The 25,888-nt window shown below is 58.4% G+C and overlaps 1 protein-coding gene across 1 annotated transcript in view; it reads right to left on the bottom strand.

Moving 5' to 3' along the window:
* VAV1 (vav guanine nucleotide exchange factor 1) overlaps positions 1 to 25,888 on the bottom strand; it is a 110,053-nt gene that overhangs the window by 10,684 nt on the left and 73,481 nt on the right. Inside the window, 17 exon segments of the mRNA XM_065419628.1 lie at positions 2 to 126; positions 931 to 1,045; positions 1,392 to 1,479; positions 2,153 to 2,269; positions 2,523 to 2,554; positions 3,208 to 3,273; positions 4,950 to 5,086; positions 5,835 to 5,880; positions 7,189 to 7,211; positions 8,137 to 8,234; positions 8,510 to 8,611; positions 9,753 to 9,862; positions 10,606 to 10,738; positions 12,693 to 12,778; positions 13,892 to 13,978; positions 16,918 to 16,986; positions 17,653 to 17,748. Of these exon segments, the coding sequence (XP_065275700.1) occupies positions 2 to 126; positions 931 to 1,045; positions 1,392 to 1,479; positions 2,153 to 2,269; positions 2,523 to 2,554; positions 3,208 to 3,273; positions 4,950 to 5,086; positions 5,835 to 5,880; positions 7,189 to 7,211; positions 8,137 to 8,234; positions 8,510 to 8,611; positions 9,753 to 9,862; positions 10,606 to 10,738; positions 12,693 to 12,778; positions 13,892 to 13,978; positions 16,918 to 16,986; positions 17,653 to 17,748 (1,530 nt within the window).

The raw sequence follows: 25,888 nt of genomic DNA, 5'->3' as shown, positions 1-25,888 counted from the left end.
GCCCTGCTGCCCCTTTCTTGCTCAGGATCTTTATGATGTCGCCCTCCTTGAGCGTCAGCTCCGTCCGGTCCCGCGCGCAGAAATCGTAGCGAGCCTTCGCCGACCCAAAGTACTTCAGTCCTCCTGCTGCAAGGGGACAGACCCACGCTAGAGACAGCTGTGCCAGGACCGGACACCCTCAAATAAAGATCCACCCCTTTGGTGGCATCTTGGAAAGCGAGCGGCACCCCGGAAGCGCTCGTCACCCACCACATGGCTGGAGGCACTGACCGCATGTGAAAGATTGGCTCTCTCCCCTCCTGGGGCTCCGAGGGCTTGGGCCGCAAGAGGGTTAATTTCAAGAGACCACCAGGGTGGAGTCTAATGCACCAGGATAGAGGGTACCACTGCTGGGGGCCATGGACGCATGGCTCCCCCACACTGTAACATCTCCCATCAGCACTAGGAGACGCAGCCCAGAATATCCCCCCTCTTCGGTTGCAACGGAGCCTTTGCCAGGTCCAGCAGGGAGCACGGACCACCCTCACCCTGGCTACTGCCCTCACCAGCTGGGGGCTGTCCCAGCCCCTTTACGGGCATTTCGACAAGCGCCCACACATCAGCAACCGACCAGGATGAGCGATTCGAGTTGGGGCTGGGAAATGGCGGGTTTTGCCTCACGACATTTTATCCTGGTTTTGTCGAAATTTTTCCATTTTTGTTGAAAACCCCAATTTTGGGGTGCCCCCCCCCACTAAACCCTGGAAATTTGACAAAAACTAGAATGGGGGGGCAAAAATTTGGGTTGAAAAGCCACCGTCCCTCAAGAAAAATGTTTTGGGGGAAATTTCCATCCCGGTCATGAACCCCGGGGGCTGAGATCCTGCAGCGCTGGGGGGGCTCTCGAGGTCTCCCCACCCTGGCTTCAGCACTGGCCCCCGAGCACCCTACCGGGAGGTCTGGAGATGGCCCTCCGCTCGGGCTCCTTGAACGGGAACTGCAGCGTGGTGTCGAGGGTTTTGAAGCAGTCTTTCAGGGAGTTGTGCTGGTAAAACTCCACCAGCTCCTAGGGAGGAAGCACAGAGAGGGGGCGATTCCTTCTCTCCTGGAGCAGGAGCAGAGACAGTAACAGCTGGACCCCACTCCCCCGGCCCCTCCAGCCAGAAATAGAACCCAGGAGTCCTGACTCCCAGCCGCCTCCTCCTCTAACCCACTAGCCCCCTCTCCCCTCCCATAGCTGGGAACAGAACCCAAAAGTCCTGACTCCCAGCCCCTCCTGCTCTATTCAGTACACCATACTGCCTTCCTGAGGGCTAAGCAGCTGGCGTTGCACTAAGCATTCCCCCAGTGGCCGGCGCCTTCCAGTGAAGACGGAGTTGAAGCGTCGGATGCGAAATCCGCTCAGTCCTTACTATGAGTCCTTTGAACGCCTTCTTCTCCGTGATGCGGTACAGCCCCTCCGACGTCAGGATCTTGATGTGTTTGATTTCTACGTTAAACCTGGGGGCAGAGACACCACCTCTGAGGGGGCCGCTGGTTTCCTAACGATCTCAACAGCTGTAATTTTCCAGTGTATTACATTTCTAGCTGTCTGCTCTCTGGGAAGGGCAGAGCTTTGTGCACAGAGGGTAGATGCAGCTTGTTACAGAAGAGAGGCACACACTGTACTCTCTCTCATGGGGTCTTTCAGAAAGCACTAAGATGGGGATCTGGCCCCACCGACTCCAATGGAGCGACACCGATTTATGCCGGCTCGCGCTCTGGCCCTAGGAATACAGGATTCTCCATAATGGCACAGCTCTGGCCTTGTATCCCACCTCAAATGGCAAGCACATCCAGATGGAAGATCATCGTATGCACTGTAGCAGGAGGTACTTTTCCCTGCTCCCCTAGCTGGTGCTGTTGGAGATGCTCTTTTTTAAATATCTAACCCTATCTTCTTAACTTATGAAGCAAATGACCTTCATAAAATCATGAGGTAGGGAGTCCCACAGGTTAACTACCTGTTGCATATAAAAATATTTACTTTTACCAGGTGGGCATTTAATTTTGTTAAGTGCCCTCTGGTGTTTGCATTATAGGGAAGGGCCCAAAAGAGTTCTCCCTGAGAGGCAGGCTATTCACGCACACAAAGATGTTGCTCTTTAGAAGCTGTTATTAAGGTTAGGATTACTTGATGCTGATGGCAAACTCTGCCGCGTCCTTGACCCTCTGCCGCACCAGGAACGTGCCGTCTGAACGGTTCGTGAGGATTTGCTCCGCCTCTGCTCTCTCCATAGGTCCCGCGTACCTGCAAGTAGGGACATTCACACAGGAGTTATTACTTGAAGTCTATGATTCAGCCACTAGATGTCGCTGTGGGCTGTATGCCATACCAGCTAGGGTGTGGTCTCCTGGTAAACAATGGAGACAAAGCTGGAACTCAAGCTGGTTTAAGACAGTCTGTGATTTCATAGAGCATAGATTCACAAGGCTGGACTCCAGATTAAACAGCAGTAAATTATGTAGATGCAGAAATGTTTCAATTCTATCATTTTACTTACCAAAGATAAACAGAAAAATCTGGGGGAGGATTCTGGGGGGGGAAAGAAAGAAGTTTTATTTTCTTGCAGTAAATAAAACAGAGAAGAAAGAGTTAAGTCTGGCCCAGGAGATCTGATGTCAGTGCTCTGTTATTCTGGAGTTTCATTTTGCTCCCAGTGTCACATCACAAATAATTCAATTTTTTTTTAATGATTTATATAACGGTACAAAGAATGGGGCCCCATTGTGCCAGGTGCTACACAGACCAGGGCTCCATTGTCCCAGGCACTGCATAGACCTCCCCCAAGATCAGGACCCCAGGGCCCCAGGTGCTGCCCAGACCACATAGTGAAAGACAGTTCCTGCCCCAGTCAGCATGTACACAAAGAAAGAATTATTATACCCAATTTAAAAATGAGGAGCTGAGGTACAAGGAGATTAAGTGACTTGCCCAAGTCCCAAACAGGCAGTCTGTGGCAGAGCCAAGAATTTCACTCAAATCTTCTGAGCCCCACTCCAGCACCTTACTCACAAAACCCACCCTTTCTTCTGCTGCTAAGCATTCTGGATTGTAGACTGACATCTGCCCTTTGTCCCCAAAGCAGATACAACCCACCAAAACTTGTCTAAGGAATTTAGAGACCCTACAAAAACATCCAGCGTTTAACAGCTAATTGAGCAAATGTGAAAGGAGGTGCTACTCACACACACATACGGTTTGACTTTTTGGCATGGGAACCAGCCGATCTCATTCGTGGATGTGTTTCTGCCCTGCAAAGCGGAAGCCAATGCACGTCAGATCTATCGTAAAGAGCTATCAGGGAAGAGGCCGAGGTGGCTGCTCTTGGCCTGGTTTGCAGAGGGATTATTGTAGGCTGGATGTTTAAGCCGAGAGCAGACATATTTCAATTCGGCTATCCCGACGTGGTGTTTCTTGGGAATTGTAGTTTAGTTTTCTCGTGCCCCCATTCGCTATGGGCCAGGCTCCCCAGCCAAACTACTTCTCCCAGGATGTACCATGGTCAGGGCCTCCCATGATGCAACCGTCTCCCCTCACCATGAGAGCAGACTGTGGTGCATCATGGGAGATGTAGGCTGACCAGGAAGCCTGGCCTTTGGAAGAGAAATGGGAACATGATGCAACCAAACTACAACTCCCACAAGGCACCGGGGCTACAGTCCCCAACCATAATATTTCATTTTATTGCCCAAAAGTTGAACATTTTGCACAGGAAAAAGCCCCCTTTTTCCAACCAGCTCTAGTCTGAAGGCCTGGGCCAACCCCCACTGAAGTCATTGGGCATCTTTTCCACTGGCTTCAGGGGGGTTTGGATCAAACCCTGCCTAACACTCAGCATCTCTGATCAGAGCCAGCACCGAGATCAGAGCCCCCTTTGTGCCGGATGCTGCCCAGCCTCACGAACAACAATAGGCTAAAGCACTAATTGATTTATGCTGCTCTCCTCTTTGACAGCTGATTTTAAATACACCCTTCCCCACCATCATTTCTTACCATGAGCTCTGTAATGATCCCAGCTGTGGTCATCAGCAGGGCTTGACAGCTGGAATGTCAGCACTGACAAACAGACCCCTCCCACTTGAGCTAAAGTGAGCTCCATTAGCCAACTGCACTAACTTGCGGCATCTTGAAAACTGTATTGCAACTGTACGCTATCCCTTTAAATGCTCGGAGGGCGGTGGTGGCGGGGGTGTTCCTGGTCCTGCTTATGGGCAGGGAGCTCTGTAGGAAGCTCTGAGATGTGGGCCTAGCAGTAGTTAGACTGCAGCCAGCCAGCCTAGAGTAAGGTGGGGTGAGTTATTTCTCAGGGAGAAGCCTGTTTTGTCTCTCTCTGTTTTGGGGTTCTTGTGTGTTATCATTCTGGATCCAAAGAAATAAAGTTGTGTTACACTGCAACCTTCCAGCAAGAGTATTCAGGGTTTATCTAGTATCTTGGTTTGCATGCCATGAACATAACCGTAGTCAGACTGTTACCCTCTGGATGGACCAGCCATCAAAATGGGATGTCTTCATGGGGCGGAGCCCTGTGGTTTTGGAACCAGAAGTCCCAGCTTCAAGTCCCCGCTGACCAAATTTACGTGCAATTCCTCTAGTCCAGCAGTTCCCAAACTATGGGTCGCGACCCCAAGTGGGGTCGCACCACCAGCGGATTGGGTTGCGAGTCCAAGTGAGTAGCCAAACCAAATCTAAACGTGTCTGGAACCTGCTCCACAAAATGGCGTCCTCTGTGCAGCATGACCTTGTGCATATGAGGTCATGCCACATGGAAGATGCTGTATTTGGTTCACCTTCCAGCAGCGGGTCCGGTGATGTAGTTATGGGGGTGGTAGGAATCAGTGGGATTGAACGTTCAGGAACCGCTGTTCTAGTCAGTGTGTCTCCATCAGGGCACACGGAGTGGTGGGTAGATGGCAGCGGAGATACCTACCTCCCACCAGAGCTGCTCCACCTCGGCTTTGGTCAGCTCCACAATGTCCCCCATGCTGAGTCGCAGCGATGGGCCAAATGCCACGGGTGGCGGGGGCAGCCCGTAATACTCCTGGCAAACCTCCATTTTGGGCAGCCCTAAGGAAACAAGGGCATTGTCCAAGAACCGGTCACAGGGCAACCCGATGTATCTCCCTGCAGCAAACACCTGCCACCCGGCAGCATCTGCGCCCAGTGCTCCTCCCACCTGCTACGTGGACACAGGTGGATGGTCACATCTTCCAGGTGTGAGGGGGACAGAAAATCCTCCCCGTGGTCTACAGGGGGGATAGAGAGACAGCCCTGAGGCAGGCCCCATTTGCCCCTTCAGGACGGGGATTCTGCATGCAGGATGGTGTATGTTAAGGCCTTATTGTCTCCTGAACCCTCATTGACCCAGAGCTCCCCCGAGCCAGTGGGGCTTTCCTGCAGGTGCCCTGAATTTAAACTGGAGCTCAGCATCCCAGCACAGATCAGGGATCCATCTAGTCCGGTGTCCAGCCTGTGGGAATGGTAGCTCAGTTACCACATGTCCTCCTCTATGGGGCAGGCTCCCCAGCTGGACTGCATCAGCCATGATGTGCAACACTTCAGAGGGATGGGATTATAGCATTCCAGTCACTCGTAGTACAGCAGACCTAGCAGAACTTAAAGAGGGATCCTTTATTGAGGCGTTAGACCCAGAGCAGAACCTCGGCTCTCTCCAGGCTGCAGTTCCTGGTGTCACCAATAGGGGTCTCCATCACACCTGGCCTAATCAGGACTGCTGATTACAAGAAAGGAAATTCCTTCCTGACCCTCCTGCCTGCCCTGAAGCATGAGAGTGGGTGCCTGCCACAGGACTTACCAAGTTCGTTCTTCTTTCTCTCCTGCGTGTGTCGGTTGGATTTATTCTGCAGAGGGAAGACAAGGAGGCTGGCTCAGATAAGGAGGCTGTGTGGGATCTGTCTGCAGTTCAGCAGGCACAGACCCTGCTATAAATCAGCGGGGGGTGCAGTATTATGAGCAGAACTGGAGTAAGAGGGTGGGGCTTGAGGAGGGACTTAGGTCAGTGTGGTACTAGGGGAGGGCTCAGCAAGGCAAATATAACCACCCCCCATGTGGTAATTAATCCCCTTCTAATGGCAGCTGAGCCACAGACAGAGGCTGATGCACCTGCTGCTAAGTCAGGTTTTTAGACCCAGGTTTGATCCCCATTCCTGGCGACTGCCCTAGCAGCATAACATAAACTGGGACCAAGCTCCTTTGCACCCAACCTCTAGACCCTCAGCATGTGAAGATCTCCCTTGTCCTGCATCACTTATTGCTAATTAACCATGGGGCAGGGGTCTGTGATCTCCTGATGCTGCCATTTAGGCTGTGACTAGAGCTGATCCCCAAAATTTTCCATTTGGGTTTTTTCTGAGAAACACCATTTTTCATGAAAAGTGTCAGCTTCCTGCAGAAAAATGTCTATTTTTCTTCAAACCCCCACCCCCCAGCCTGAAAATTTCAATATACTGCCCCGGTGCCTCATGGGAGTTGTAGTTCAGTGGCCTCGTGCCCCCATTTTCTTCTATGGGCCTGGCTCCCTGGCTGGATTACATCTCCCATGTGCTCTTTCCCATCAGCCACAAGGCCTGGCTCTTCACTCACACTGAAGCATTGCTGGTGTAAAATAAGGCGCTGGTGAGCGAGAAATTAGGTGCAGTGTCTGTCTGATAAACAGTATAAGGAGAGAGAGCCAGGCAGCAAATGAGCTGAGGTGAAGGGAACCTGGATTAAAAGGCAGTATTGCCCAATGGCTAGAGCCCTGGACTGGGAATCAAGAGACCTGCCTTCTATTTCCAACTCCGACTTGTGTGATCCTGGCCAAATCCCCTCCCCTCTCCATGCCTCAGTTTCCAAACCCTCCTACGTTATTATTATTCTTATTTATTAGGTGTATTACGGTACGTGTAGGAAACCCCCCCCCCCCCCCCCCGCCTCCTCCCCAAGCCCAGGACTCCGTTGTGCTAGGCCCTGTACAGACACAGAACAAAAAGACAGACCCAGTCTCTTACTATGTGTTTTTGTCCCCACGGAGCCCAGCACAATAAAAGTCTCAGTCTCGGCTGGGGCCTCTAGCTCCTACCACAATACAACTAATAATCCACCCCTCAGATGAGAGCGTTTTCTCCCTAAGAGATTTAAGGTTGTTCGGGGTTGGTTGGTTTGTTTACCTTTTTCAGCGTAGACCCATAATCTGGATTAAACAGAAAAGAGGGAAAATGATTACTCGATAGTTCTGAAATCTCACCCTAAGAGTTCTCAGACTAAATTAAAGCAGAATTGTATTTCTGTTTGTGGGTGACCAGTATGTGCCAGGGAGGCTGGGTTAGAAAACCCACCTCCTGTCCCACATGGTGCCCCTTTGTCACCCCACTGGTACCTCAGCGGCATGTGGCTGGGGCACAGATGGTGATACAGAGCAGCAGCAGCAGTGAAGGGGTTAACTAGTGCCTGTAAGCCAACCCTTTCCTTCCTCTCCTCTTGTATTCAGCCACTTGCAACTGCACCCTCCTCAGATGTATCCCAGAATCCTTTGTGCTGCCATGCCCCAGCTGCGTCCCAGAATCCCTTGCACCACTTTGTCCATGCTGCATCCCACAAGCCCTTGCTTGGCCCAGATCCATCCCAGAATCCCTTGCACCTCATGGCTTAAATGCATCCCAGAATCCCTTGCACCACTTTGTGCATCCCTTACATGACTTTGTCCAGCTGCATGCCAGAATCCCTTGCACCTCATGGCCTAGATGCATCTCAGAATTCCTTGCACCACTTTGTCCCAACTACATACCACAATCTCTTGCAACACTTGAAACACTTGACAGTATTTGGTCCTGCCATGCGGGCAGGGGACTGGACTCGATGACCTCTCGAGGTCCCTTCCAGTCCTAGAATCTATGAATCTATGAAAACCAGATGCATCCCAGAATGCATTGCACTTCATGGCCTAGATGCATCCCACAATCCCTTGCCCCCAACTCTTCAGATGAGGCCCCCTGGGAATCAGCTGATTAGTTTCCGGGTTGCTCTAAGGAGGGCTGGCCGCAGGCAGGCTCAGGTAGAGGGAACAGAGTTGTACAGCCCGCCAACGCTGCTGACCTGGGCTGGACGCAGACACGTACCTGAGCTCGACTTCCCGCAGGGGGATACCCGGCCCAGACACTCCTTGTGAGCTGGGGCTTTGCATCGGCTGCAGCGATAGCCCTGGTAGAACGTGCCCCTGTTTGCACGGCCAAAAGAGAGAACATGTGTGTGTTAGAGTCGCCGTGATAAATCGGGGCTTGAAGTCATCCCCCCCACCCTTCCACCCTGCCCTATTAACCCTTACCTCCCCATGCCCCATTCCCAGCTCAGCCCTACCCCACAAATTAACCCCGAATACGGGATCCGCCAAACTCAGGAGACGCCTTAGCCGAGAGCAGTAGTGCAGACCAGCGGCTGGCGTGGGGGATGCACATGTCCCAGGCGGGTTGCACTAGGATCCGCAGCTCCTACCTGAGCAGCATCTGGCAGGATTTGCAGGACGCATTCTCCTCGAAGGAGTGCATGTGGAAGTCGTGGCCATTGGACGTGGCGTTTTCGGGGTAGATATTGGAGCTACGGGGATCAGGGGAGAGAGACAGACCAAGTTACGCATATTATTATTATTGTTATTTATTAGGTGTATTACGGTAGCATCTAGGCGCCCCAGTCACTGGCCAGCTCCCCTTTGTGCTAGGCACTGAATATTACGGTAGTACCCAGGAGCACTGTGTCCCCTAGATATGATGGAGCCAGCGCGTTAAAAATAGCAGTGTCGCCAAGGTGGTGTGAGGAGCGGGAGGAGCTGGCCGCCCTGAGGACGTGCCTACGGGCTTGGACGGGATCGTACTCCGGGCAGCTAGTCCCCCCTGCCATTCGCACCCCCACGGCTACACTCCCATTTTTAGTGCATGGCTTGAACAGACCTAGAACAGGTACGTCTGCTCGGGCTGGACATTACAGCCGCAGCTCAGAGCGTAGATTTATCCTATGTGTCTGTGCAGCGCCTGGCACAGTGGGGCCCTGATCTCAGCTGGGGCAGGGACTGTCTCTCACTGTGTGTCTGTGCAGCGCCTGGCACAACGGGGCCCTGATCTCAACTGGGGCAGGGACTGTCTCTCACTGTGTGTCTGTGCAGCGCCTGGCACAGCGGGGCCCTGATCTCAACTGGGGCAGGGCCTGTCTCTCACTGTGTGTCTGTGCAGCGCCTGGCACAGCAGGGCCCTGATCTCAACTGGGGCAGGGACTGTCTCTCACTGTGTGTCTGTGCAGCGCCTGGCACAGCGGGGCCCTGATCTTAGCTGGGGCAGGGACTGTCTCTCACTGTGTGTCTGTGCAGCGCCTGGCACAACGGGGCCCTGATCTCAACTGGGGCAGGGACTGTCTCTCACTGTGTGTCTGTGCAGCGCCTGGCACAGCGGGGCCCTGATCTTAGCTGGGGCAGGGACTGTCTCTCACTGTGTGTCTGTGCAGCGCCTGGCACAACGGGGCCCTGATCTCAACTGGGGCAGGGACTGTCTCTCACTGTGTGTCTGTGCAGCATCTGGCACTTTACCACTAATAATCTAGCAAGCAACAACCAAACGAGTGGGGGACGGGGGGCAGGACGTGGCAGAGAAGTTTCAGAGAAGGGCTGGGACAGATTTTTGACAACGAATCTGTGGAGAATCAGTGGGCAGGGATGGGAGTGAGGGTGTGTGTGTGGGGGGGAACGTACATGGACATTTCAAACTGCTCCATCCACTTCTTCTTCAGCTCTCGCGTCTTGAAGAAGAGCTCGTAGCCCTGGGTCCCATAACTACAGATCAGGTGGAACATGTGAGTCCACTGGAAAAGACAAGCACATGGATGTTTAACAGTCCCCCTGGAACTCATGGGGGGCGGGTCCCACCTTCCTAGTAATTGCATATCAGACAAGGGGACTCAAAGAGAGACGTGAAACCACATTCCCTCTCCCCCCCCCCCCCCCAGCAGCAGAAAGGGGCAGTATGGACTAGAAATTAGAGCAAGGGAGTGGGGAGCCAGGATGCCTGGGGTCTATTCCCAGCCTTGGGAGGGGAGCGAAGTCTAGTGATTACAGCTAGGGAAGCAGGAGTCAGACTACCACGATTGTCCTCCTGGCTTTTGGAAGGAGCGTTGACTAGTAGTTAGAGCAGAGTGTGCGTGGAAGCCAGGACTCCTGGGTTCTATTCCTGGCTGTTGGGAGGAATGTGCCCAGGGTTAGAGCAGAGGGACTAGGAGCATGAGTTATTTTGCTGACTCTCCCTGGCAGCCAGAACTGGCAGGTCTCATTAGCTCCAACCCAGGAGCAGAAAAGGGCTGAGCCGGGGGGAAGAGGAGCTAGTGCAGGGGCAAATACTGGGATCAGTCAAGCTAAGGAGACGCCTTAGGCCAAAGTGGAAATGGTGCAGACTCTGTATGTGTGTGGTTGCTGCCCCCTACTGGGGGGAAATACCTGCTCTGTGTAAGTGTGGGTCTGTCTGTGTATGGATGTGCAGGATGGAGTGCACACATGTTGTGTTAGCAGGGTGGGAGAGGCTCTGGCTCACACACACACACTGCAGCGTTACCTTCTTATTGTCCTTTTCTCCCAAGGGGTCGTCCCGGATCTGGTAAGTGTGGAGGTCGATGAAATCCCTCATCTCGTAGGAGTCCCCTTTCCGCTTGCAAATGAGCAGGGCTTGGTCCAGGAGGAAGGCGTACCTGCAAGGAACAGGCCCCGACACGGAGAGGGATGAAGACAGAAGATGAGCCACAGATGGGCCATGGGCGGGGGGCGGGAGGAACGCACATCCGGCTTATAGGAGCCCCAAGACTTTAGCCCTGCTCTGGATGCAGTGGGAGGCCGTACACTTAAGCCAGGTCTACATGCAAAAATGAAGTCGACCCAACTACGTCACTCAGGGGTGTGAAACATCCACACCCCTGAGCGAGGAAGTTAAGCTGATCTAAACCCCAGTGCAGATAGCGCTAGGCTGAAGGGACAATTCTTCCATCAGCCTAGCTACCACCTCTCAGGGAAGTGGATTAGCTACGCGATAGGAGAACCCTCCGGTGAGTGTCTGCACTGAAACACTGGCTGTTCTCTGGCTTTCTCTAAGCGCCAGGCTCCTGGGACATGTTCTCCATCCTTTGCTATTCTCTGGACCTCAGGCTGACACTATTAAGGACCGTATCTGCTCTAGATTCCCCCAGCTGCCCCAGAGCTTGATCTTGAAATAGGCATAAGGGAGGCGGTTCAAGACCGCAAATTACTTTTATTTTGTTTTATTTGCAGGAAATTTCCCCCCCCCCGCCCCCCAAAAAATCAAATCAATTGGGGGTTTATCAAAATTTCCCTGCCCCCTCCCCCACCCAAAAAAAAAACCGTGGGCTAAAAAGCCAACCAACCCAAACCTGGTTTTCCGTTTAAATTGTCGATACACATTATTTCTGACAAATATTTATTTGTAGAGGAATCCTTATGTCCAGCAAGGGCATTTCCCCACCACCACGTTCGTTTTCAATGAAAAGCTATTTTTTGAAAATAATCCAACCAACCCCGCCAATAAAACATGACAGGCCAGATTCTGAGTGGCCCTAAGACACGTTATAGCAGGGGTGGCCAACCTCTGGCTCCGGAGCCACATGCGGCTCTTCAGAAGTTAATATGCGGCTCCTTGTCTAGGCAACGACTCCGGGGCTGGAGCTACAGGCGCCAACTTTCCAATGTGCCGGGGGTGCTCACTGCTTAACCTCTGGCTCTGCCACAGGCCCTGCCCCCACTCCACCCCTTCCCGCCCCCTCCCCTGAGCCTGCCATGCCCTCGCTCCTCCCCCATCCCCCCCAGAGCCTCCTGCACGCCACAAAACAGCTGATCGGGAGGTGTGAGGAGGGCTGCCGGTGGGTGGGAGGCACTGGGAGCGGGGGTGGGGGAGATGATGGGGGGCTGCAGATGTATTACTGGGGCTCTTTGGCAATGTACATTGGTAAATTCTGGCTCCTTCTCAGGCTCAGGTTGGCCACCTCTGTGTTATACCTTGAAAACACTGGTGCTTAAACCCCAATTCAGGACAGCACTTAAACATGTGCGTAAGTGCCCTTCCTGAATAGGGATGCGTTCCTGAATGGAAGCATGTGCTGACTTCTAAGCCCGTGAGCAGCCCCAGTGACTTAAAGCTCAGCATGTGCTTAAATGGGTTGCTGAATGGGGGCCCAGAGCTCTAGCATCTTGCGCGCTGGAGCCCCAGTTTGGGTCTGTCGGTCGCAGAGATGGTTGCCATGGGCCCCGGCCCGAGAACCGCTGTCCCAGACACTTGTTATGTGATCAGATGCATCATGGTCCCTTCTGGTGAAAGTCAGCAGCCTAGAGAGCAATGGGATTAGCCCTGGCGTTGGCCCCACAGCTCAAGGAGTTTGTAAACTACTTGTACGACCTTAAGTCAAGATGGCAAACCTTCCATCACTTAGGGGGTTTATTGATCGTATCTGTATTGCATGGGGAAGCCCCCCAGCGTCGATTCAGCCCCCATTCCCAGTTAAGTGACATGCCCAAGGTCACCCAGCAGACCAGTGATAGTAGAACCCTGGTCTCCTGCGTCCCAGTCCAGTGCTTTGTCCACTAGGCCGCGCTGCTGCCACTCAAAGCCACACAGCTTAGCTCTCTGCCTGCGCTCACCTGTCCGTCTTGGAGCGTTTCTCAGAGCTGGTGACCTTTAGCTCCCCGTCAATCTTCGGCCTCCCATACTGAGCCAGGGACTGTGACTAAGAGGAGATGGGGGACAGAAAACCAAACCCTCTTACAGGAATTCAGTCTGAGATGTATGGAACCAGCAGGCTGAACAGATGCCATATACCTCCCTTATGGCTGGCCCGAAGACGGTAAGAGTCTATGACTGCTACTGGATGATGGAGTGACTCTTATAGCTAAAGAGGCAAAACCTCTGTGCTGGGTCCTGGGTTCACTCCATGGGGGGCCATATTATATATTAGGCTGCACAAGGTTCCTAGAGCTGTACAAAGGGTGGTAGCGATAATGCTGGGACCTTCTGCTCTAGAAATACTACAGTGACCAGTAGGAGCGGGGAAAGGGAACTGGTCTAGACAGAGGCAGCTCTAACAAAGGCCAGCCAGCAGGAAGCTGTTGAGTGTGTATAACACACACTCCGGTTTGTATTGTATATACGTATTCCAGGGGAGAGGAGAAAAGTGATACAGTCGGCTGGGAAAAAATAATTAAAAAAAACAATTTCGGTCGTTTGATATAATTAGTTCATTAAAGAGAACGCGCAACTGAAAAGAAATGAACAAAAAAATGAAAGGAAAAGAGTAAAACAATGAAAATGAAGGAAAAAGAATGAAAGAACAAATAAAATGAATGAAAGAGGGAAAACGAACTAATCAATGAATGAAAGAACCAACAACAGGTGAATGAATGACAAAGAGAACAAATGAATAAAAGAAAATGAATTAAAGAACAAAAAAGGAAAAAGAGGAAGAATGATTGAGGGAACAAACAAATAAAGGAGCGAACAAAAGGACGAGACAGGAAAAATGAATGAACAAGTAAAGGAATGAATAAATACAGGAGCAAACAAATGCAAGATTGAAAGAGGAAGAATGAACAAATAAAGGAATGAATGAAAGAGGAAGAATGAACAAATAAAGGAACAAATGGATAAAGGAGCAAACGTGAAACATGGTGGAGGAAGAATGAATGAATGAATGCAGGAAGAAATAAATGGAGGAATAAACAAATGAAAGAGGAAAAGTGAACGAAGGAATGAAGGAAGGAACAAACAGACAAGGAAGAAGGGAAAAAGAAAGAAAAAGACCGAGGGAAGCGGCAAACGCAGTAGCTGTGGCCCAGGGACTCACCAGTTTCTCTATGGAAAGCTGGAAGTTGGTGATCTGTTTCAGGGTCTCATTGTCTCTCTTGATCTCGTTCACGCACTGTGCCAGGTCCTAGGGGATGGAGGGTGGGGACACACCGAGCCCTTGGTCAGCACCAGCCGTGCTTGGGGGTGCGATCCATGGCTGGGTTTTCCCTTCAGGGTCCCCGGGGCATTCTCTGCTGGGGGCACGGCCCTCTGAGGTCTGACCATTAAAAAGGGGTTTCCATGGGGCAGAGTGACATCCCTTGCTAGCAAAGGGGGCGCCAGACCCCTCCATTACTGCTCTGCCCTCCCCGCCACCCAATGGGGTGTACTGAATAGCCCCAGTGCAGCATCCCAGTAGCACTCCCCCGACTGCCCTCTCCAGCCCCAGCCTCCCCACCCCGCAAGCCCCCCAACTCTGCAGCCCCCAGCCCACAAACCCCCACCACCACTCCCCTCAGCACCAGCCTCCCCACCCCGCAAGCCCCCCAACTCTGCAGCCCCCAGCCCACAAACCCCACACCACTCCCCTCAGCACCAGCCTCCCCACCCGACAAACCCCCAACTCTGCAGCCCCCAGCCCACAACCCCACCACCACTCCCCTCAGCACCAGCCTCCCCACCCGACAAGCCCCCCAACTCTGCAGCCCCCAGCCCACAACCCCCCCACCACTCCCCTCAGCACCAGCCTCCCCACCCCGCAAGCCCCCCAACTCTGCAGCCCCCAGCCCACAACCCCCCCCACCACTCCCCTCAGCACCAGCCTCCCCACCCGACAAGCCCCCAACCCTTCAGCACCAGCCCCCAGCACTAGCTCCTCCACTACCCAGCTCACCGCACCAACAGCAACATATTTATTACGGTATATTTGTTATATTATATTTATTCTAGTGTATTTATTTAGGTTTAACAGATTTTTTTGAATTTTAACTGAGACTATCAATGTTTATTTAATTTTTGTAGCTTTAAATTTTCACCGTTGCGCAAACTTCTGGGTTTTAAGCATTTTTTTCCCTCTATTTTTATTGGTTTAAATGTTCACACTTAGGGATAATTATGAGGTGCTCAGACAATGACGGGCTGACAGCGGATTCAAAAACTGTGAACATCACACGTCGGATACACAAAGTAAATACCCTCCAATCAACAAATCGTCCCTGTTTTCACTAGTCATTCGCTAGTCCAGTGGTTCTCAACCGGGGGTCCGCAGCCCTCTGGGGGGCCCCAAGCCCTTTCAGGGTGGCCGCAGAGCCCCGCCGCTGAAACCCAGTTTCCCGAGCCCCGGCGCCCCCCGCGGGTCTGAAGCGGGGAGCGGCGTGGGGATGAAGCCTTGAGCCCTGGCACCTCCCCACAGGACTGAAGCATTGAAGGGACACAAGGGTGTTGCCCCCCAAATTGCACTGCCTTACCCAGAGTGGGGTAGTCCTGGGGGCAGCTCCACCCCCCCCACCTCCTCTCCCTCAGCCCCCCTCAGGCCGCACCCTAAGCAGGAAGACCGAGCCAGGCAGTGCGGGGCAGCTGCCCCTCTGGCTGGTGGTACCATGGAGTGGGCAGCTGTGGCATTCTCCCATCTGCCCCTGGTGCTTGGGGTTGCGTCTGCTCCTCAACTCCCAGCCTCCTTTGAGTGCTCACGCAGGCGGTCAGAGCTGGCCAGGCAGAGCCCTCGGGGAGCAGCCACCGGCTCCAGCCCCGGACAGGTGGGTGACCTGATGAGGTGAGTCGGGGGTGGAGGTGGCGCTCCCTCCCTGGACCCCGCTGTGCAGAGCTGGCCCGAGCCCTGCCGGCCCTTGCCCCTCCCACCCACCCCCCAATAGAAGTCAAACTACGCCTATGCCCCAGGGTCCCACCCCAGGCCCAGAGGCCCCCCCCCCCCGGGTGGGCCCCGGAGTTTTTCTAGCATGTTGAGGGGGGGCTCAGAAAGAAAAAGGTTGAGAACCGCTGCGCTAGTCTACTTGTAACACGCCTCATTCAAAAGTCTAAGTCACTGGATTTTGACTCTAATAAGGTCTCACCCCCCAAAGCCCTGCCCCCACACTGCCCCTTCTCCCCAAGCCCCCATCACGCCTCTTCCCCAGAGCCCCCGCTTCCGCACCGCCTCTTCCCCCAATGACCCTGCCCCCCACTCGCTCCTCTCCGCCCCCTCCCATCACTTGCCCTTACAGCCAATGAAAAGTGTGGGGGCCACGACACCCTGTTCCGCCCTGTTCCGGTGCCCTTGTATTAATTATTATATTATATTATATTATGGTGTGTCTACACTTAAACATTTTCTGAAGTAGCTATTCCAGAATAAATCCACTTCCAAAGTGCATTAAGCTAAATTGGAAAAGGCATTTGTCTTCCAGAATAAGAGTGTCCACACTGGGACATATATGAAAAGAACTATTCTGGAATAGTGAAATTATTATTAATAACTATTACTTTTGTTATTAATTATTTATTATTATATTTTATCATTATTCCAGAAGAAGTATTTATAATTATTACGATAATGTCATTTATTTAATAATTAGTCCAGAGTAGCTACTTATAATTATTATTTTCATTACTATAGTTATTTTATTGTTATAAAATCATTATTCTGGAATAGATTTTATTATTAGTACTCATTTTAAAATAATTATCCTAGACTAGCTACTTGGTTTTGTTAATTATTCCGGAATAGCTATTTCGGTCCATTTCCACGTCTCCACAAGCCCTTGAGTCATTGAGATGTTTCGGAATCAACATTTTTCAGAATTTCCATTCTGAGGAAAATTTCAGCCTCAGGACGATGGTCCCCGTCCCCCTCCCCCTCACTCGCAATGTCAGAATTTCCCCCGGGGAGGGAAGTCCCTCTTCCACCCAGCCTTAAACAGGAACTTTCCTACCCTCACGCCCCAAGCATAAGTCCCTCTGATGCGCACAACCACCCGCCAGGCCCCGGAACGTTTTGTGCCAGCCCAAGTCTGGCGACCAAAACACTGAGAGACCCTCACGACTGTCCCGCAAGTTGACAGCACCCGGGAGACGCAGAGCCGGCCTCACCCGCATGGCATCCAGCGCCAGCCGCAAGTTCTCCTTTTCTGTCGGCTCCACCGTATGTTTCACCAGCTCCTGGAGAGAGGAAATAAACCGGGATGGATTTGACCCACTCAAAGGCATTTCTGGCTCCTCCAGCAGAGGGTGCCAGGGTTCCCCAGCTCCCCAGAGCAAAGCATCATGGGGCAGAGCCAGGAGCCCATATAGTGCTGGGTGCTGTACGTTATTTATTAGGTATATTACGGTAGCACCTAGGTGCTCCAGTCATGGCCCAGGACCCCATGGTGCTACGTCCTGTACAAACAAAGAGAGCATAAAGACGGCTCCTGCACCGAAGAGCAGACTTGCTAGACTGAAGCTGACCCCAGGCTTCAATGGAAGAGCTGGCCAGACCCAGCTGGTACTGAGGGGGATTATAGCATGCCGAACACCTATAGGGTTTTTTTTTTCCGACGGTGGTCATTGTTCTGCCTATTTTATAGAGGGAAACTGAGGCACAGAGCAGGGAAAGGACTTGCCCATGGTCGCACAGCAGGCCAATGGCACAGCCAGGAATAGAACCCAGGAGTCTTGATCCCCAGCCTACCCCCTCCTTTAGCCAACAAGACCCCACTCCCCTCCCTGAGCTGAAAATAGAACCCAGGTGTCCTGACTCCCAATCCATGATCCTTCTGCATAGACCACGCCCCATTGACCAGGGTCCTTCGTGCCCACCCCCAGCTTCCAGCCGAGGGTCCGTACCTGCAGTAGCAGATGGTATTTCAGCACCCGTTGCATGGGCACCATCAGCAGGTCACGCAGGGTGAAGCGCCCATTGTTGGCTCGCTGGGAGCATTCCTACACAACAGGATTGCAGGACAGGACAGCATTGGCAGGGGGAGATGCCCAGTGTGCTGAGGGCCAGAAGGACCCACAAAGACTAGGGCCAGTCCTATGTGATGGGACACCCATAGGGCCTCAGCTAGCTCCTGCATGAGCCAGGACTATGGAACCCATCCACCCGGTGACCCCACGGAACCTCCTGACGTGTCCTCTGAACCCTCCGACCCTGCACCTCCTGCCGTGTCCTCTGAGCCCCCGACCCTGCACCTCCTACCGTGTCCTCTGAGCCCCCCGACCCTGCACCTCCTGCCGTGTCCTCTGAGCCCCCCGACCCTGCACCTCCTGCCGTGTCCTCTGAGCCCCCGACCCTGCACCTCCTGCCGTGCCCTCTGAACCCCCCGACCCTGCACCTCCTGCCGTGTCCTCTGAGCCCCCCGACCCTGCACCTCCTGCCGTGTCCTCTGAGCCCCCCGACCCTGCACCTCCTGCCGTGTCCTCTGAACCCCCCGACCCTGCACCTCCTGCCGTGTCCTCTGAGCCCCCGACCCTGCACCTCCTGCCGTGCCCTCTGAGCCCCCGACCCTGCACCTCCTGCCGTGTCCTCTGAACCCCCCGACCCTGCACCTCCTGCCGTGTCCTCTGAACCCCTCGACCCTGCACCTCCTGCCGTGTCCTCTGAACCCCCCGACCCTGCACCTCCTGCCGTGTCCTCTGGGCCCCTCGACCCTGCACCTCCTGCCGTGTCCTCTGAGCCCCCCGACCCTGCACCTCCTGCCGTGTCCTCTGAGCCCCCGACCCTGCACCTCCTGCCGTGTCCTCTGGGCCCCTCGACCCTGCACCTCCTGCCGTGTTCTCTGAGCCCCCCGACCCTGCACCTCCTGCCGTGTCCTCTGAGCCCCCGACCCTGCACCTCCTGCCGTGTCCTCTGAGCCCCCGACCCTGCACCTCCTGCCGTGTCCTCTGAGCCCCTCGACCCTGCACCTCCTGCCGTGTCCTCTGAGCCCCCGACCCTGCGCCTCCTGCCGTGTCCTCTGAACCCCCCGACCCTGCGCCTCCTGCCGTGTCCTCTGAACCCCCCGACCCTGCACCTCCTGCCGTGTCCTCTGAACCCCCGACCCTGCACCTCCTGCCGTGTCCTCTGAACCCCCCGACCCTGCACCTCCTGCCGTGTCCTCTGAGCCCCCCGACCCTGCACCTCCTGCCGTGTCCTCTGAGCCCCCGACCCTGCGCCTCCTGCCGTGTCCTCTGAACCCCCCGACCCTGCGCCTCCTGCCGTGTCCTCTGAACCCCCCGACCCTGCACCTCCTGCCGTGTCCTCTGAACCCCCGACCCTGCACCTCCTGCCGTGTCCTCTGAACCCCCCGACCCTGCACCTCCTGCCGTGTCCTCTGAGCCCCCCGACCCTGCACCTCCTGCCGTGCCCTCTGAGACCCCCGACCCTGCACCTCCTGCCGTGCCCTCTGAGCCCCCGACCCTGCACCTCCTGCCGTGTCCTCTGAACCCCTCGACCCTGCACCTCCTGCCGTGTCCTCTGAGCCCCCGACCCTGCACCTCCTGCCGTGTCCTCTGAGCCCCCGACCCTGCACCTCCTGCCGTGTCCTCTGAGCCCCCGACCCTGCACCTCCTGCCGTGTCCTCTGAACCCCCCGACCCTGCACCTCCTGCCGTGTCCTCTGAGCCCCCCGACCCTGCACCTCCTGCCGTGTCCTCTGAGCCCCTCGACCCTGCACCTCCTGCCGTGTCCTCTGAACCCCCGACCCTGCACCTCCTGCCGTGTCCTCTGAGCCCCTCGACCCTGCACCTCCTGCCGTGTCCTCTGAGCCCCCGACCCTGCACCTCCTGCCGTGTCCTCTGAGCCCCCCGACCCTGCACCTCCTGCCGTGTCCTCTGAGCCCCCCGACCCTGCACCTCCTGCCGTGTCCTCTGATCCCCCCGACCCTGCACCTCCTGCCGTGTCCTCTGAGCCCCCCGACCCTGCACCTCCTGCCGTGTCCTCTGAACCCCCCGACCCTGCACCTCCTGCCGTGTCCTCTGAGCCCCTCGACCCTGCACCTCCTGCCGTGTCCTCTGAACCCCCGACCCTGCACCTCCTGCCGTGTCCTCTGAGCCCCTCGACCCTGCACCTCCTGCCGTGGCCTCTGAGCCCCTGACCCTGCACCTCCTGCCGTGTCCTCTGAACCCCCGACCCTGCACCTCCTGCCGTGTCCTCTGAGCCCCCCGACCCTGCGCCTCCTGCCGTGTCCTCTGAACCCCCCGACCCTGCGCCTCCTGCCGTGTCCTCTGAGCCCCCCGACCCTGCACCTCCTGCCGTGTCCTCTGAGCCCCCGACCCTGCACCTCCTGCCGTGTCCTCTGAGCCCCTCGACCCTGCACCTCCTGCCGTGTCCTCTGAGCCCCCCGACCCTGCACCTCCTGCCGTGTCCTCTGAGCCCCTCGACCCTGCACCTCCTGCCGTGTCCTCTGAGCCCCCGACCCTGCACCTCCTGCCGTGGCCTCTGAGCCCCCCGACCCTGCACCTCCTGCCGTGTCCTCTGAACCCCCCGACCCTGCACCTCCTGCCGTGTCCTCTGAGCCCCCCGACCCTGCACCTCCTGCCGTGTCCTCTGAGCCCCCCGACCCTGCACCTCCTGCCGTGCCCTCTGGGCCCCTCGACCCTGCACCTCCTGCCGTGTCCTCTGAGCCCCCCGACCCTGCACCTCCTGCCGTGTCCTCTGGGCCCCTCGACCCTGCACCTCCTGCCGTGTCCTCTGAGCCCCCCGACCCTGCACCTCCTGCCGTGTCCTCTGAGCCCCTCGACCCTGCACCTCCTGCCGTGTCCTCTGAACCCCCTGACCCTGCGCCTCCTGCCGTGTCCTCTGAGCCCCCGACCCTGCGCCTCCTGCCGTGTCCTCTGAACCCCCCGACCCTGCGCCTCCTGCCGTGTCCTCTGAACCCCCCGACCCTGCACCTCCTGCCGTGCCCTCTGAGCCCCCGACCCTGCACCTCCTGCCGTGTCCTCTGAGCTCCCGACCCTGCACCTCCTGCCGTGTCCTCTGAGCCCCCCGACCCTGCACCTCCTGCCGTGTCCTCTGAACCCCCGACCCTGCACCTCCTGCCGTGTCCTCTGAGCCCCTCGACCCTGCACCTCCTGCCGTGGCCTCTGAGCCCCTGACCCTGCACCTCCTGCCGTGACCTCTGAGCCCCCCGACCCTGCACCTCCTGCCGTGTCCTCTGAGCCCCTCGACCCTGCACCTCCTGCCGTGTCCTCTGAGCCCCCCGACCCTGCACCTCCTGCCGTGTCCTCTGAGCCCCCCGACCCTGCACCTCCTGCCGTGTCCTCTGAGCCCCCGACCCTGCACCTCCTGCCGTGTCCTCTGAGCCCCCCGACCCTGCACCTCCTGCCGTGTCCTCTGAGCCCCCCGACCCTGCACCTCCTGCCGTGTCCTCTGAGCCCCCCGACCCTGCACCTCCTGCCGTGTCCTCTGAGCCCCCCGACCCTGCACCTCCTGCCGTGTCCTCTGAGCCCCCGACCCTGCACCTCCTGCCGTGCCCTCTGAGCCCCCCGACCCTGCACCTCCTGCCGTGTCCTCTGAGCCCCCCGACCCTGCACCTCCTGCCGTGTCCTCTGAGCCCCCCGACCCTGCACCTCCTGCCGTGTCCTCTGAGCCCCCCGACCCTGCACCTCCTGCCGTGTCCTCTGAGCCCCCCGACCCTGCACCTCCTGCCGTGTCCTCTGAGCCCCCCGACCCTGCACCTCCTGCCGTGTCCTCTGAGCCCTCGACCCTGCACCTCCTGCCGTGCCCTCTGAGCCCCCCGACCCTGCACCTCCTGCCGTGTCCTCTGAGCCCCCGACCCTGCACCTCCTGCCGTGTCCTCTGAACCCCCCCCGACCCTGCACCTCCTGCCGTGTCCTCTGAGCCCCCCGACCCTGCACCTCCTGCCGTGTCCTCTGAGCCCCTCGACCCTGCACCTCCTGCCGTGTCCTCTGAACCCCCGACCCTGCACCTCCTGCCGTGTCCTCTGAGCCCCCGACCCTGCACCTCCTGCCGTGTCCTCTGAACCCCCCGACCCTGCACCTCCTGCCGTGCCCTCTGAACCCCCCGACCCTGCACCTCCTGCCGTGTCCTCTGAGCCCCCCGACCCTGCACCTCCTGCCGTGTCCTCTGAGCCCCCGACCCTGCACCTCCTGCCGTGTCCTCTGAACCCCCGACCCTGCACCTCCTGCCGTGTCCTCTGAGCCCCCGACCCAGCACCTCCTGCCGTGTCCTCTGAGCCCCCGACCCTGCACCTCCTGCCGTGTCCTCTGAGCCCCTCGACCCTGCACCTCCTGCCGTGTCCTCTGAGCCCCCCGACCCTGCACCTCCTGCCGTGTCCTCTGAGCCCTCGACCCTGCACCTCCTGCCGTGTCCTCTGAACCCCCCGACCCTGCACCTCCTGCCGTGTCCTCTGAGCCCCCGGACCCTGCACCTCCTGCCGTGTCCTCTGATCCCCCCGACCCTGCACCTCCTGCCGTGTCCTCTGAACCCCCCGACCCTGCACCTCCTGCCGTGTCCTCTGAGCCCCTCGACCCTGCACCTCCTGCCGTGTCCTCTGAGCCCCCGACCCTGCACCTCCTGCCGTGCCCTCTGAGCCCCCCGACCCTGCACCTCCTGCCGTGTCCTCTGAGCCCCTCGACCCTGCACCTCCTGCCGTGTCCTCTGAGCCCCCGACCCTGCGCCTCCTGCCGTGTCCTCTGAGCCCCCGACCCTGCACCTCCTGCCGTGTCCTCTGAGCCCCCGACCCTGCACCTCCTGCCGTGTCCTCTGAGCCCCCCGACCCTGCACCTTCTGCCGTGTCCTCTGAGCCCCCCGACCCTGCACCTCCTGCCGTGTCCTCTGAGCCCCCCGACCCTGCACCTCCTGCCGTGCCCTCTGAGCCCCCGACCCTGCACCTCCTGCCGTGTCCTCTGAGCCCCCCGACCCTGCACCTCCTGCCGTGTCCTCTGAGCCCCTCGACCCTGCACCTCCTGCCGTGTCCTCTGAGCCCCTCGACCCTGCACCTCCTGCCGTGTCCTCTGAACCCCTCGACCCTGCACCTCCTGCCGTGTCCTCTGAGCCCCCCGACCCTGCACCTCCTGCCGTGCCCTCTGAGCCCCTCGACCCTGCACCTCCTGCCGTGTCCTCTGAGCCCCCCGACCCTGCACCTCCTGCCGTGTCCTCTGAGCCCCTCGACCCTGCACCTCCTGCCGTGTCCTCTGAGCCCCCCGACCCTGCACCTCCTGCCGTGCCCTCTGAGCCCCCCGACCCTGCACCTCCTGCCGTGTCCTCTGAGCCCCCCGACCCTGCACCTCCTGCCGTGTCCTCTGAGCCCCCGACCCTGCACCTCCTGCCGTGTCCTCTGAACCCCCCGACCCTGCACCTCCTGCCGTGCCCTCTGAACCCCCCGACCCTGCACCTCCTGCCGTGTCCTCTGAGCCCCCCGACCCTGCACCTCCTGCCGTGTCCTCTGAGCCCCCGACCCTGCACCTCCTGCCGTGTCCTCTGAACCCCCGACCCTGCACCTCCTGCCGTGTCCTCTGAGCCCCCGACCCAGCACCTCCTGCCGTGTCCTCTGAGCCCCCGACCCTGCACCTCCTGCCGTGTCCTCTGAGCCCCTCGACCCTGCACCTCCTGCCGTGCCCTCTGAGCCCCCCGACCCTGCACCTCCTGCCGTGTCCTCTGAGCCCCTCGACCCTGCACCTCCTGCCGTGTCCTCTGAGCCCCCCGACCCTGCACCTCCTGCCGTGTCCTCTGAACCCCCGACCCTGCACCTCCTGCCGTGTCCTCTGAACCCCCCGACCCTGCACCTCCTGCCGTGTCCTCTGAACCCCCCGACCCTGCACCTCCTGCCGTGTCCTCTGAACCCCCCGACCCTGCACCTCCTGCCGTGTCCTCTGAACCCCCCGACCCTGCACCTCCTGCCGTGCCCTCTGAGCCCCCCGACCCTGCACCTCCTGCCGTGTCCTCTGAGCCCCCGACCCTGCGCCTCCTGCCGTGTCCTCTGAGCCCCCGACCCTGCACCTCCTGCCGTGTCCTCTGAGCCCCCGACCCTGCACCTCCTTCCGTAGCCTCTGAGCCCCCGACCCTGCACCTCCTGCCGTGTCCTCTGAGCCCCCGACCCTGCACCTCCTGCCGTGTCCTCTGAGCCCCTCGACCCTGCACCTCCTGCCGTGTCCTCTGAGCCCCCGACCCTGCACCTCCTGCCGTGTCCTCTGAGCCCCCCGACCCTGCACCTTCTGCCGTGTCCTCTGAGCCCCCCGACCCTGCACCTCCTGCCGTGTCCTCTGAGCCCCCCGACCCTGCACCTCCTGCCGTGTCCTCTGAACCCCTCGACCCTGCACCTCCTGCCGTGTCCTCTGAACCCCCCGACCCTGCACCTCCTGCCGTGTCCTTGAGCCCCCCGACCCTGCACCTCCTGCCGTGCCCTCTGAGCCCCCTCGACCCTGCACCTCCTGCCGTGTCCTCTGAGCCCCCCGACCCTGCACCTCCTGCCGTGTCCTCTGAGCCCCCCGACCCTGCACCTCCTGCCGTGTCCTCTGAGCCCCCCGACCCTGCACCTCCTGCCGTGTCCTCTGAGCCCCCCGACCCTGCACCTCCTGCCGTGTCCTCTGAGCCCCCCGACCCTGCACCTCCTGCCGTGTCCTCTGAGCCCCCGACCCTGCACCTCCTGCCGTGTCCTCTGAGCCCCCCGACCCTGCACCTCCTGCCGTGTCCTCTGAGCCCCCGACCCTGCACCTCCTGCCGTGTCCTCTGAGCCCCCCGACCCTGCACCTCCTGCCGTGTCCTCTGAGCCCCCCGACCCTGCACCTCCTGCCGTGTCCTCTGAGCCCCCTCGACCCTGCACCTCCTGCCGTGTCCTCTGAGCCCCCCGACCCTGCACCTCCTGCCGTGCCCTCTGAACCCTCCGACCCTGCACCTCCTGCCGTGCCCTCTGAGCCCCCCGACCCTGCACCTCCGGCCGTGTCCTCTGAGCCCCCCGACCCTGCACCTCCTGCCGGTGTCCTCTGAGCCCCCCGACCCTGCACCTCCTGCCGTGTCCTCTGAGCCCCCGACCCTGCACCTCCTGCCGTGTCCTCTGAGCCCCCGACCCTGCACCTCCTGCCGTGTCCTCTGAGCCCCCCGACCCTGCACCTCCTGCCGTGTCCTCTGAGCCCCCGACCCTGCACCTCCTGCCGTGTCCTCTGAGCCCCCCGACCCTGCACCTCCTGCCGTGTCCTCTGAGCCCCCCGACCCTGCACCTCCTGCCGTGTCCTCTGAGCCCCCTCGACCCTGCACCTCCTGCCGTGTCCTCTGAGCCCCCCGACCCTGCACCTCCTGCCGTGCCCTCTGAACCCTCCGACCCTGCACCTCCTGCCGTGCCCTCTGAGCCCCTCCGACCCTGCACCTCCTGCCGTGTCCCTCTGAGCCCCCCGACCCTGCACCTCCTGCCGTGTCCTCTGAGCCCCCCGACCCTGCACCTCCTGCCGTGTCCTCTGAGCCCCCCGACCCTGCACCTCCTGCCGTGTCCTCTGAGCCCCCTCGACCCTGCACCTCCTGCCGTGTCCTCTGAGCCCCCCGACCCTGCACCTCCTGCCGTGTCCTCTGAGCCCCCCGACCCTGCACCTCCTGCCGTGTCCCTCTGAGCCCCCCGACCCTGCACCTCCTGCCGTGTCCTCTGAGCCCCCCGACCCTGCACCTCCTGCCGTGTCCTCTGAGCCCCCTCGACCCTGCACCTCCTGCCGTGTCCTCTGAGCCCCCCGACCCTGCACCTCCTGCCGTGTCCTCTGAGCCCCCCGACCCTGCACCTCCTGCCGTGTCCTCTGAGCCCCCCGACCCTGCACCTCCTGCCGTGTCCTCTGAGCCCCCGACCCTGCACCTCCTGCCGTGTCCTCTGAGCCCCCGACCCTGCACCTCCTGCCGTGTCCTCTGAGCCCCCGACCCTGCACCTCCTGCCGTGCCCTCTGAGCCCCCCGACCCTGCACCTCCTGCCGTGTCCTCTGAGCCCCCCGACCCTGCACCTCCTGCCGTGTCCTCTGAGCCCCCCCGACCCTGCACCTCCTGCCGTGTCCTCTGAGCCCCCCGACCCTGCACCTCCTGCCGTGTCCTCTGAGCCCCCCGACCCTGCACCTCCTGCCGTGTCCTCTGAGGCCCCCCGACCCTGCACCTCCTGCCGTGTCTCTCT

This window comes from Emys orbicularis, chromosome 19 (genome assembly GCF_028017835.1).
Source record: "Emys orbicularis isolate rEmyOrb1 chromosome 19, rEmyOrb1.hap1, whole genome shotgun sequence".
Taxonomy (NCBI): Eukaryota; Metazoa; Chordata; order Testudines; family Emydidae; genus Emys; species Emys orbicularis.
This window is presented reverse-complemented; position numbering and strand designations above follow the sequence as displayed.